Below are 12,197 nucleotides of genomic sequence, written 5' to 3'. Positions count from 1 at the left end.
TTCCTCGCACTAATGAATACAAAGTGCAGATGGTCTGCTAAATCTACTAGTCTTTTCAAGACATCCAACCTTGAGGTCACAGATACAGGATATTTCAAAAAATCTATTACATCTCCATACTACCATCGAAATAAAAGGCTATAATAATTCCATGTGTCAAATTGACGACCTACAAATAAAAAAATAACTCTCTCTTGCCCCTGCACTAATTTACTACACTTTTAACATCCGTCAGCCAATGAATGCAACATTGCCCTACGAATCCTAAAAAAATTTTAATCTCTACCAAGGCGTATTAACATTGTACTGCAAATGGATCATGCATAATGAAATCCCACATTTTTATTATATATTTATTTATAATCACGGAGAAAGTAGAAAATATATATCTTCTGTTAACTCCTGGAAAGCTAATAAAAAAGATAGCAATTTGAAGGTATAAAAGTTAGTTCAAGTGACATAGGCCAAGAGAAAGTTTTGAAGATAAGCAATAGGAAAGATTCTAAAAAATGATAAGAAAGGGGAAATGTAGTGTTTATATAATTACTGAAAGCAAGTTATAAAATGACAAAGCTGGACATAAAGATTACTATCAAACACTTCAACTGGACCGAGTATACATTATGGAAAAAAATGGCACGTCCCCAGGTCCATTCTTCGTAGGAATCTGATTTTTAAGAGCAATGATCTCCAGCACACTAGATCAAACCAAAGACAAAATATCTCCACCAGCAAGAACCTTAGAACAGATGATATAAAGCTGTGGTTCTTAACCTGTGTTCGATCGAACCCCGGGGGTTCAGTGAGGCAGTCTCAGGGGTTCGGCGGAGGCATCAGCAAATGTAAGACTGATTTGCAATAAGGATTCATTATGTTTTTGTGTGAGGTTCATATTGTTGATTTTGTTCTTTAAACACAGTGGTTCTGTGTGCAAATGATGCCTGGTTAATATTGTGCACTAATAAAATATATACCTGTCTTGAATTTGAAATATATGCTGATATATTTAGTTTTAACTTTTTTTTTCTTTTCCTATTCTGTTTACCTATATTATATATATATTTCCAACTATGAAGAGTTCGATTAGTGTAAATATGACACTTGTGGGGTTCGGTACCTCCAACAAGGTTAAGAACCACTGATATAAAGGATACATTTATATTGATTCATAACTATTGAGGGATTATCTTCAAATCATACAGGTTACTTATAATGGCAAAGAATGCTATATAAAAGCAAAAACTATTCTATACAATATACAAACTTATAAAGCTATGATTCAAGATTTATTGCACTCTTTAGAAAATTAATTTGATCCACAAATTTTACAATCTGTTGCAATATATTTTGGTACAATAACCAAATGGTATCATTGTTAGCCTGTATACGACCCTTTCCCATTCGATCAAAAATTGTTCCTTGTTTAAAATAAAATCCTTTCACCTATATCCATAGTTCAAGTTATTGTCTAAAAATACCTAAGAGATAATCCACATTAAAGTAAAAAGATTTTCAAGGCCATTAATTAAATCTAACTTGATACACAGAATCAGGGGCCTCAGACTTAGTGCCGACATGAAAATATTTTAGGTATTCATGCTGTAGAGATAAGCCCAGTGCACATATGGTATACATAAAAGAATATTCAAGAAAAAAATTATGAAAAAAGGATAAGAAATATGAAATACTAAAAGAAACAGTTGAAATAGGAAATACTAAGAGAAAGTTAAAATCAGATGTGAAAATTTTTATCAGAATAAGAAAACAATATAATTATTTCTTCAAGAATATTGAAAATACATTTAACTTCTATTAGACTAAAAGCCAACATCCTTTATAAATCTAATCAAAATAATGTCTATCTATAGTTAATACATGACAGTTATATACAGGACAAAATACATATATGATTATTTCACCTATGTACACACCGTTTACGTTTGATAAATCGGTGGGACAATACAGCCAGAAGCTGGAAAATTGCTCAAGGCACTTACTAACTAATTCTTTGGGAGCCACAAGCATTGAGACAGACGGCGGATTATCCCAGAGGACGACTTCCATGAACTTCGATGAATACTCCATGGTTCAATATCAAGTAGTGAAGTTTGGTTAGATCTGGCCACTTCTTCAATATCAGGTTCTAGTGAAGTTTGACTGGACTTGGCTACTGGTTCAATATCAGGTTCTATTGAAGTCAGGTTGGACTTAGCCACTGGTTCAATATCAGGTTCTATTGAAGTTTGGTTGAACGAGGCCAACGGTTTAATAACAGGTTCTATTAAAGTCCGATTTAACTCGGCCATTTTTTCAATATCAGGTTCAATTGAAGTTTTGTTTGACTTGACCATTATTTCAACATCAGATTCTACCGAAGTTTGGTTGAACTTGGCCAACGTTTTAATACTAGGTTCTATTGAAGTTAGGTTAAATTTCACCATAGATTCCATTGAAGTTTGGGCTGATTTGGCCATCAGTCCAACATCAAGGTCTAGTGAAGTTTGGTTGGACTCGGCCACAAGTTCAATTGAAGTTTGCTTGGACTTTGTCATCAACTCCATCTGCTCCTTTTCTGTGGTAATAACAGGGTCTTCATTGGTCTCCAATTTAATAGCTGGCTGTTCAACCACATTCCCACAGATATTTTTAGCGATCAAAAGAGATAAACCCCGATCCTGTAAATCTACGTCGTTCTTAAATATCTCGACAGTATTCATTACCGGTCCTTGAGAGACTTTCTCCATCCCACACAATTCTCTGATTTCGCACTGAAGACAAGATGACGGACAACTTCATGTTTTCTGCTGCTGCCTTAACGAATTGTGCTTCGCCAACGATGAAACGGTTTCTTTATAAATCAACGATTTAGGATTCGGTGTAAATAGCTTCCCACTTGATGGTGGCGGCAGGTTCTCCTGATTTCTCATATCCACAAAACTGGTTGTTTTAGTCATTGAACTTCCAAGTCCTGAAAATACAAACAGGGCATAAAATTAGTTGCAAACTATTTATTAAACTCACTAAATATGTAAAGAAAATGTACAGAAATATTAACAATTGAGGCAAATCAAGTTCTGGCGACTTTATTGTACAGTATACAGTACTTCAGACTGTTGAACATAAAATTATAGCCAATCATTTTGCATTAAGGGTTCATTAATTCTCTTGTAGTTTAATTATTTCTTTAATTCCTTTCTTCACTGGGCTACTTTTCAGTGTTGGAACCGTTGGACTCAGATACCCTGCTTTTCCAACTAGAATTGTCGCTTAGTCAACAATAAGAATAACTAATTCCCTAACTTATATATAAAGTAAATTGCAATGACAAAAGCTTACTTTATTAAAGAAAAAAACTAAAGAAATCGTGTGCTAAGATGTTGTCGGTAAAGGATCACCCTTACCGTATTTCCTCTTAAAAACTGGAGACTCTTGGATCTGTTTCGTTGCACTGTTGGGTTTGACGTTGAGGGACGAGGTGCTCAAACTCTTCCTCATCCCACCACTGGTTCCAGGGGTCCTGGGAGTCTTACTCGCGGACAACAGACCCTTCGTTATGCGAGGTAAGGCGGCCTTAGTTGCTTTAAATGACATTATTCCAGGTTTGGTCATTTTTTTAGTCTGAAATTAGAATTCAAAGCAAATGGGATAAGACAAGCAAGTTCTTTTAGTATTACAATACATCAGCAGTAGTTTAGATGTGAAATAGAAACTAATTTCTAACACATAGCTGAATTTAAAGCAAATGGGATAAGACAAGCAAGTTCTTTTAGTGTTCCAATACATCAGCAGTAGTTTAGATGTGAAATAGAAACTAATTTCTAACAAATAGCCGATTGTCTATAAAACACTACTCTACAGATCACTTTAATAAGTTTCTAATTTGCACTTTAGTAAACTGTAGTTACCATCCTAGAAAATCACAGCTAACCATTGTTCTTCATTTCTCAAAAAGTCTGAGAAATGGCAAAAGGAATCAGCTAGACGATTTGCCCTTCTGTACTCTAGTTGCACTAATTTATAAGTTTCCTAACTACCTGTAGTTGGCGATGCGCATTTGCCCACTTTCTCATTTCGACAATTTGTACTTTAGCTTCTATATATGCTTTTCTAGATAACATTCAATTTGAATTCCTTACCTCTCATTTTGAATACCAAGGAACATAACTTATATGGTAATCAAGAAAATGTTATACCAAATCTTGCCCCGTAAGATAAAAAAAACTTTAGGAACTTGCATGAGTCATGGTAAAGGACAACCTTAGGATGATGTGGAGGTCCTAGAGTAAAGCCTGGGTAACTAGGCAAACAGAATAGATTTATAGTTTGGACAGAGCAAAAAACCATCATTAAATGTTTAATTCCTACCCCACAATAAGACTCCTCTCATGAAGCCCATTAGCTAACAGGTAATATCTAACTTTAAGAATTGACAAGGTCTGGGAGGAAATGTCTTCCAGATCAATAAACTGTCTACAGGAAATTGTGGCCGGGATGTAGCAGAGAGGGACGCAACGGCTTTGAACCAGAGACTGGTTGAGAACACTAATTCTTCAAGGAAGTCCATAGACTCCAAAGTTTATGATGGTAAAGAGTAGGTAGAATCACATGACACAGCACTAACAACAGACAAAATTCAACAGCTTCAATTGGATCAGCAGCTGAGGATAAGTTTTTAAGAGGAAGACAACTGGGAACCTATAACTGGTTCATTGACAACTGGGATCCTATAACTGGTTCATTGATAAAGGATATGATGGCAAATTGGGCTGGGTTAGTGTTGATGAAAAATATCAGGAGACAATATTTATAATTTCATAAACTTCTTAAAAAGGAGGCACACAAACCTCTTTATCAGTTTTTATAGTGAAAATGTCCTGAAGTGAATCTCTGTGACAGAAAAAATCCCAACATATTTATAGAGGGGCTCTCCTCTCGAGCAGCATTCTCCTCCATCTCCTTGCCACAATCTTCCACTCTCCTTAGGAGAGGTAAGGGAAGTTTAATGTTACTTTATTCCATTATAACTTCTTCTTTTAGTTATACTCTAATTGAGAGCAGTTTGGTCAGCTTCTACAATCCACTGCATGATGTGATGTGACAATACTAATCAGCCCTCAATGAATGTCTTACGACAAAACTCAGTGGTATTGTTACACTATGGTTCAAACCATTTACAGCATATCCTTCAGTAAAACAACATTAGTACTTACCGAACTTGGAGGCCGCATCAGTTTTTCATTACCGCTTCCGAATACTGGCTCCTTCAACGCTTGTGGAGGCTGTATGTTCTCCAATGGCACCAATGGTGATCGCTGTAACTGACTATGGACCTCCGGCTTTGTTGCTGGAACGGGGGATTTCGAATCCAATGCCGAACAGCCTGCAGATGAATTACAAACATATTGATAGATAAAATACAAGTATACACACACCTGAAAGATTTTAACAAGCTTAGAATACTTATCTAATACACAATAAGCAAATACAAATACATACATTATGTCCAAGGATAATAAAACCATAGAAAATAACCCTTTTACCCCCAAAGGACGTACTGGTACGTTTCACAAAAGCCATCCCTTTACCCCCATGGACGTACCGGTACGTCCTTGCAAAAAAATGCTATAAAAATTATTTTTTTCATATTTTTGATAATTTTTAGAAAAAAATTCAGGCATTTTCCAAGAGAATGAGACCAACCTGACCTCTCTATGACAAAAATTAAGGCTGTTAGAGCAAGTTAAAAAAAATATACTGCAAAATGTGCCGGGAAAAAAATAACCCCCTGGGGGTTAAGGGTTGGAAATTTCCAAATAGCCTGGGGGTTAAAGGGATAATATAACCTAAATGTAATACTTACCAAAAGATGTATTGTCTAGTGAAAATGTAGAATCCAAAACCTTTGACTGGAAGAGCTGCTTCGAGGCCGTTTTTTCTTTCCAGTTTTCACATACAGCATCACTTTGTATCCCTCCAGTGCCACTTAAATCTATGGTTGTATTCAATGCCACCTTACTACCAGCCATAATGTTATCTATACAGCTCCTCACATCAGGATTAGTGATGTCATCAGTTTTAAATGCTTTCGTTGTACTTAAGCAAGTGTAAGGTGGTGCATCTCTCGTTCTATTAGGAAGATCCACAGTAGTATTGAGAATGTTCACGTCAGAAGGCATATCCATTGTCACATTCAAGGTTTTAGCAGGCGTTATGGCATACGTGGCGTTCATTGAGCATTCGACAGGCTGAATGTCTTCTAACAATTCCGTGGTATTGAAATCATTACAGACATTTCCATTACTCTTTGAGGTTGTTTCGTTATTTACCATACTAACGAATAAAGAAGGTGTGCTTTTGACTTTTTGCACCGATCCTGGTAAGTGACTGCCAGCCTCCGGTAAATGGTTGCCAGTCTCCTGTAAACGAATGCCAGTTTCTGGTAAATGACTGCCAGTATCAGGTGGATAAGTTAAATAGGATTCGTTGGAAATGACTGGCGCACTCAGATACTCTTCTGTGGTTGTAATAGTGGGCAAACTATAACTAGGTTCTGAACCAGAGGAATTATTTAACGGAGAGTGGACATTTACACCGTTCGTTGGTAAGGAGGAGGAGGCGGCATGATTCTGTGAATTTCCTCTGTGCGCAAAAGCACTACCAATAACTGGAGACGGTTCTTGTATGAAATCAACAGCACCAGGGCTGTATGTTGACACCACTGGAGATTCTGGAAATGGATGCTCTTCATTTCTTGGGGTTATTTCAAGCTTCAAACCTTTGGATTCCTCTACAACGAGAGATGCACTCTCTGACAGAGTCATCATCTTTGCATTGTTTAGAGAAGGGACACTTTTGCTGGTTTTCATTATGGACCGCCTGGAAAGAAGAAAGATTTTTAGAAGACTTAGATTAGACAAAACATATCCATCAACAAAATTTGTAATTGACAGAATTTTTCCCTAAAGCATAAACACGAACAATTTAAAGGTATAAAAAGAATTCCTTAATACAACAGTCTTTATAATTTGTTTCAACATGAAAGGTTATAAAAATTCAAATGGATAACTTTGTATGTTAGTCAGTTGGTTCATAAAATGCTTTTCCCAGTGTCGTACAAGTACGTAGTAATGAACTGCTGAAATACTAAGACTGTACCCAGCACCGAGCGAGGCACATCTTAACTCGAGAGATATAAAATCAAATTTAAATTCTTATACCATACTTCTTGTTTGTTAGACTGCTTAACCTTATATTAAACACAGTATCTTGTTATACCATACTGAAAATATTGTACCTTGGATGTTCAAATTTAAATTATTACATATTGAAAGAAATCATTCTAGGTCTTGAAATGGTCTCTAGTCAACTTTCAATACACGAAATGATAATTACTTAATGGTTCTTTCAGGGGAAAATAAAAATATTTCCCGAGAAAATGGTTTTGGTAAAGAGAAAATGGTTTTGGTAAAGAGAAAATGGTTTTGGTAAAAAGAAAAAAATGGTTTTGGTAAAAAATCAGATGCAGTGCCCCAAGCCATAATTTCTATTTCCACCAACTCCGATCAAACTAAAAATAGCAAGGCAAGATTTGCAAACGGACTTTACCTACATGCACATACATTCATACTGTGAAATTTGTGAAAAAAAATATGACAAACTCCTTTGAATGTGTTAAAAAAGTTATAATTACATGTAACAGACAGACAAATGGAATGGAGTACTCATTTACTAAAAGGACTAAAAATAACTCAACAAAAAAAAAATTAGTATAACCAATTATAGTTTTGTCTACAAATTACCCATAGCTAATATCATCCAAGCTAAACCAGTGCTACCCAATAGTTTATTATTGAGAATATATGACCTTTATAATATGACTCCTGGGAAATACATACAGTATAAGGTGTAATGACATTAATCAAAACTTGGCAACACTTTCACCTTTTTTACAAAACAAACTTTTGACAACATAAAAAAAATATTTTGTAAGCTATATAACTTTCTTGGTTACTTCTCTCCAAGTATAACCATTAAATCTAACTAGGTCAACAGATACAAAACATGATATTCCACTAAGGAGGAGTTAAAATGCCCCAAAACCTAAGTGAACATGCTTCTTTTAAGTCTTATATAAATACAAATAAAAATACTTTTAAACATATTGCAGAAAATTATGGGTAACCATAATTTAAACTTGAAAACCGATACAAAAACAAGTAGACTTCTGTACCTAAAAACCTTTTGAGACTCCTTGGGCACAGATGGAGAGATGTACACACTGGGCAAAAGTGGAAGGTGCGTGATACGAGCGACATCCAACACAGGCAGCGAAGAATCACAAGGTTTCGGCAAAACTTTCTCTTCGCTTTGCTGATCAGCCCACAATATCTTGCTCTCATCCATACTATCAATTAAACCCTGAAAGAGAATCGTGTGTCAAGACGAGACTGTAAATTCTTAAAACTCCTCCGATGAAGTTTCCTCATCTTCGGGGTTGAGGGGTGGGACAGGTAGACATTTGAATCCCGATACACTTTAAAATCTTTAAATTTTGACCTGAAAATTAAAATTCTTTTAACATACCAACACCTCTTTCACCAACTGTGTGAAAGCATCCACTATAGAATGTATACAGTATGTAAGAAAGTGGAAAAACCAAAATGAATACAGAAAAAAAAAAAAAACCAATTGAGGAACTTAGTAACAGTGACTTGATACCTAAACTATTAATACTTTGAGAAAGAGATATTAAGCAACTAAGAAAGCTACCAAGTGAAGGAAATAATATCCTAAGTTGGTTTCTGCGTACAGCAGTGTTAACAACATAATGTTAGGCACAGATAGTGTTAAAGTTTAAATGGTGGTAGAGTAGATTAAAGAAAATAGAACTGAAAATCAATCTAAACAAAACTAAACTAACGGTGACTAGAATGAGGCAAAGTGGAAAGTAAAATCAGGAAAAATTTCCATGAGATGGTTGTGGGAAATGTGAGAGGGTGAACTTGACTGTATTTAAATAAAGTCTCCATGGAGTACAAAATTGTAGAGGATAAAGATGTATATAAAACAAGAAAACAGGGAAAGGAATTTGGTTGAAGTTATGGGCAAGACTTATAGCATTTCTTTTACATCAGGCACACAGGACAAAGTGATTGCAAAACTACAAAAAAACTGAGAACAAGGACTATGATGAATTCAACTATATCACTCTTTAGCAATAGAAATTTACTGACAAATAAAATGGACTATATTTAGATAAGAATTTAATTTATGTAACGATTCATGGCTGGACTATGATGGGAAGATTTTATACAAACAAATAGGATTGATCATAAACGTGGAGAAAAAAAACCTGTGATCTCAAAAAGAATGAGTAGTGAGAAAGGATGAGGAACAATTGGTCAGAAAAGCAATAAACAAGAGGTAAAAGTACAAAGACTACTAAGGCCAAGGCATCATGAAAAAGGGGAGACAGATAATGACCTAAACTTAATGGGAATTCAGTTATAGTACAGGATTTAAAAGAATGGCGCAAACTCATTCCATGGTGACCCCGTGATGAGAAGAGTTGAAGTAAAAAGATTTGGGATGGAAAAATTAATTGAAAACAAAACACTTATTCAAAAGATTATACAAACGACACTTAGGTTAACAGATGAAACTCCACTAGTCTCCTTACTGTGAAGGGGACACAACCTGGTATGTTAACCCTTTTACCCCCAAAAGGACGTACTGGTACGTTTCACAATAGCCATCCCTTTACCCCCCATGGACGTACCGGTACGTCCTTGCAAAAAAATCCTATAAAATTTTTTTTTTTCATATTTTTGATAATATTTTGAAAAAATTCAGGCATTTTCCAAGAGAATGAGACCAACATGACCTCTCTATGACAAAAATTAAAGATTTTAGAGCAATTTAAAAAAATATATACTGCAAAATGTGCAGGGAAAAAACCCCCTGGGGGTTGAGGATTGGAAATTTCCAAATAGCCTGGGGGTAAAAGGGTTAAGTCATTCACATCCAATACCTACCTAGGTTTATACTCCATTCTTCTACGCAAATCTTCCTTGGGATAAAGTTGCCAAAAGCTAACACCATAAATGGGTAAGACTCTAGTCATGACTTATAAAAACATGTACCAGACTAATACCCATCGACGGTCATAGCCATCATCCAAAGTTTACTCGTCAAAATCCCAATACATTGCGAGTCTCAAAATGAGCCTTTGTGTATATGTCAAAGTGAACCTTTGTGTATATGTCAAAGTGAACCTTTGTGTATATGACAAAGTGAACCTTTGTGTATATGTCAAAGTGAACCTTTGTGTATATGTCAAAGTGAGCCTTTGCATATAAAGTATTAAAGTTTTCAAGCAGATAAGCATACCAACTTGGTTCGCTCAAGACAAATTAAACAGTAAGATGGATAAGTAATCTTCTAGTCATGTTCTATAAATCACCATGATATAGAAAACTACTTATCCAACCAATTGTTAATAAACTTGGGGGAAAAAAAAAAAAAAAAAAATTTACATTTGATGCTTCATTTCTGCAAACAAATTTCAAGTGATAAGGCATTAAAAAACATGTTTCCACTAAAAATACCTGCACCATAATTTGTCATTACTGTACACATCACCCTTCATTGTCGTGCCTCGACGTACCAAACAGTGCGACCAATTGTTAATAAACTTGTAAACCAAATTTTTAAAAATCCTGATAACCAACATTTGATACTTCATTTCTGCAAACAAATTTCAAGTGATAAGGCATTAAAAAACACGTTTCCACTAAAAATACGTGCACCATAATTTGTCATTACTGGACACATCACCCTTCACTGTCGTGCTTCGACATACCAAACGGTACAAGTGTGGGAACGGGAGGAGGGCAACACCCCTATGTAGTTGGATCGGCAGAACTTCAAAAGTTCAAACTTCCAGCAAAGGTTTTTATGTTGAACAGGCTGACATAAGTCCTTTTATAGTTTACATATGAAATATCTGTTTTATTGTCAAATGTTTTTAAAATATTTCATTTTAATTGTTCATTACTTCTTATATCTTTTATTCATTTCCTCATTTCCTTCCCTCACTGGGCTATTTTTCCCTGTTGGAGCTACAGGTATTGGGCTTATACCATCTTGCTTTTCTAAATGGGGTTGTAGCTTAACCATTAATATTAATAATATGCTATCGGCCCTTTCTAAGATAAAAGGCATATGAGAAGTATCCCCATCATTCTCCTACTGCTACCAATAGTTACAGTGATAGAAAACTTACACCACCAAATGCACTGTTGCTGAAGATGCTGCTATACAGTATAAATTATTACATTCCCAACGGAACAAAGAGCATCTTCTGAATAAAGGTGGTGCAGTTAAATTTATAACCATATGTCAATATGCAATGCCACTATTAGAGTAGTTATGGCATACCATCAATATCGGTGTTTGATATTTTCCTACAAGAAAAAGTGATAAGAGCAGATTTTCTGCTTTAGAATAAAATGGATCCTCAAAAAATATGCTTTCACAATGATGTGACTGTTTAAGAAATGGCCTAAGACATTTATCTAATGCCCCACAGTATGAATACTGGAAAATAATACTTCTATACTGTATTTATAGAATAATCACCATTACATATAGTATTCTAAATTCTTCCGTCACAAATACAAAATTATCTCAGGTCAACAAAATGTAAGCAAAATTCCTATAACTTACTAACCTCAAACAGCTGTTCCATCTCTGGCAAACAAACGTTATTGGCTCGTAGCTGAATGTAAAACTCCTTAACCACACCCAATAGCTGACCAACGAGATGCTCTGTCGAACACTGCTCGGATAAGCTCTCTCTTAGAATCCCCTTCAGGTATTCGCTGTATCGACCTATGTCGTGTTCAACAAGCTGGAACATTAAGGCAACATGAAAACATCTGACAATAACTGTAAAAATATGAAATATAATTAATATTATATACTAAACTATAACAGCAATAAAATTGGAGCAATAATCATTTGCAAATTATTAGTTTTTCATTCCCTCTACTTAACAGAACGATCATCTCTTAGTATTGCATGCTGTACTTTCATAAAAAAGGACAACCAACATTCACACTTCTTGTACAATGGTTGGCTGGTAACATCCCCATGGTAGCCATAATGATGAAAAGAAAATTATCTAAGTTTTTATA

The 12,197-nt window shown here is 35.2% G+C and overlaps 1 protein-coding gene across 1 annotated transcript in view; it reads right to left on the bottom strand.

Annotated features, from left to right (window-relative positions):
- Positions 1–339: 339 nt before the first annotated feature.
- The window catches only part of LOC137623535 (uncharacterized), a 27,007-nt gene continuing 15,149 nt past the window's right edge, over positions 340–12,197 (bottom strand). Inside the window, exons 7-12 of the mRNA XM_068354370.1 lie at positions 11,732–11,911; positions 8,231–8,418; positions 5,861–6,876; positions 5,211–5,380; positions 3,402–3,618; positions 340–2,968 (exon numbers count right to left, since the gene is read on the bottom strand). Of these exons, the coding sequence (XP_068210471.1) occupies positions 2,793–2,968; positions 3,402–3,618; positions 5,211–5,380; positions 5,861–6,876; positions 8,231–8,418; positions 11,732–11,911 (1,947 nt within the window). The 3' untranslated portion in view covers positions 340–2,792. The remainder of the gene's footprint in view (positions 2,969–3,401; positions 3,619–5,210; positions 5,381–5,860; positions 6,877–8,230; positions 8,419–11,731; positions 11,912–12,197) is intronic.

This window comes from Palaemon carinicauda, chromosome 30 (genome assembly GCF_036898095.1).
Source record: "Palaemon carinicauda isolate YSFRI2023 chromosome 30, ASM3689809v2, whole genome shotgun sequence".
NCBI classification, from domain to species: Eukaryota; Metazoa; Arthropoda; class Malacostraca; order Decapoda; family Palaemonidae; genus Palaemon; species Palaemon carinicauda.
The sequence above is the reverse complement of the archived record's forward strand: the minus strand, read 5'-3'. Positions and strand labels throughout refer to the sequence as shown.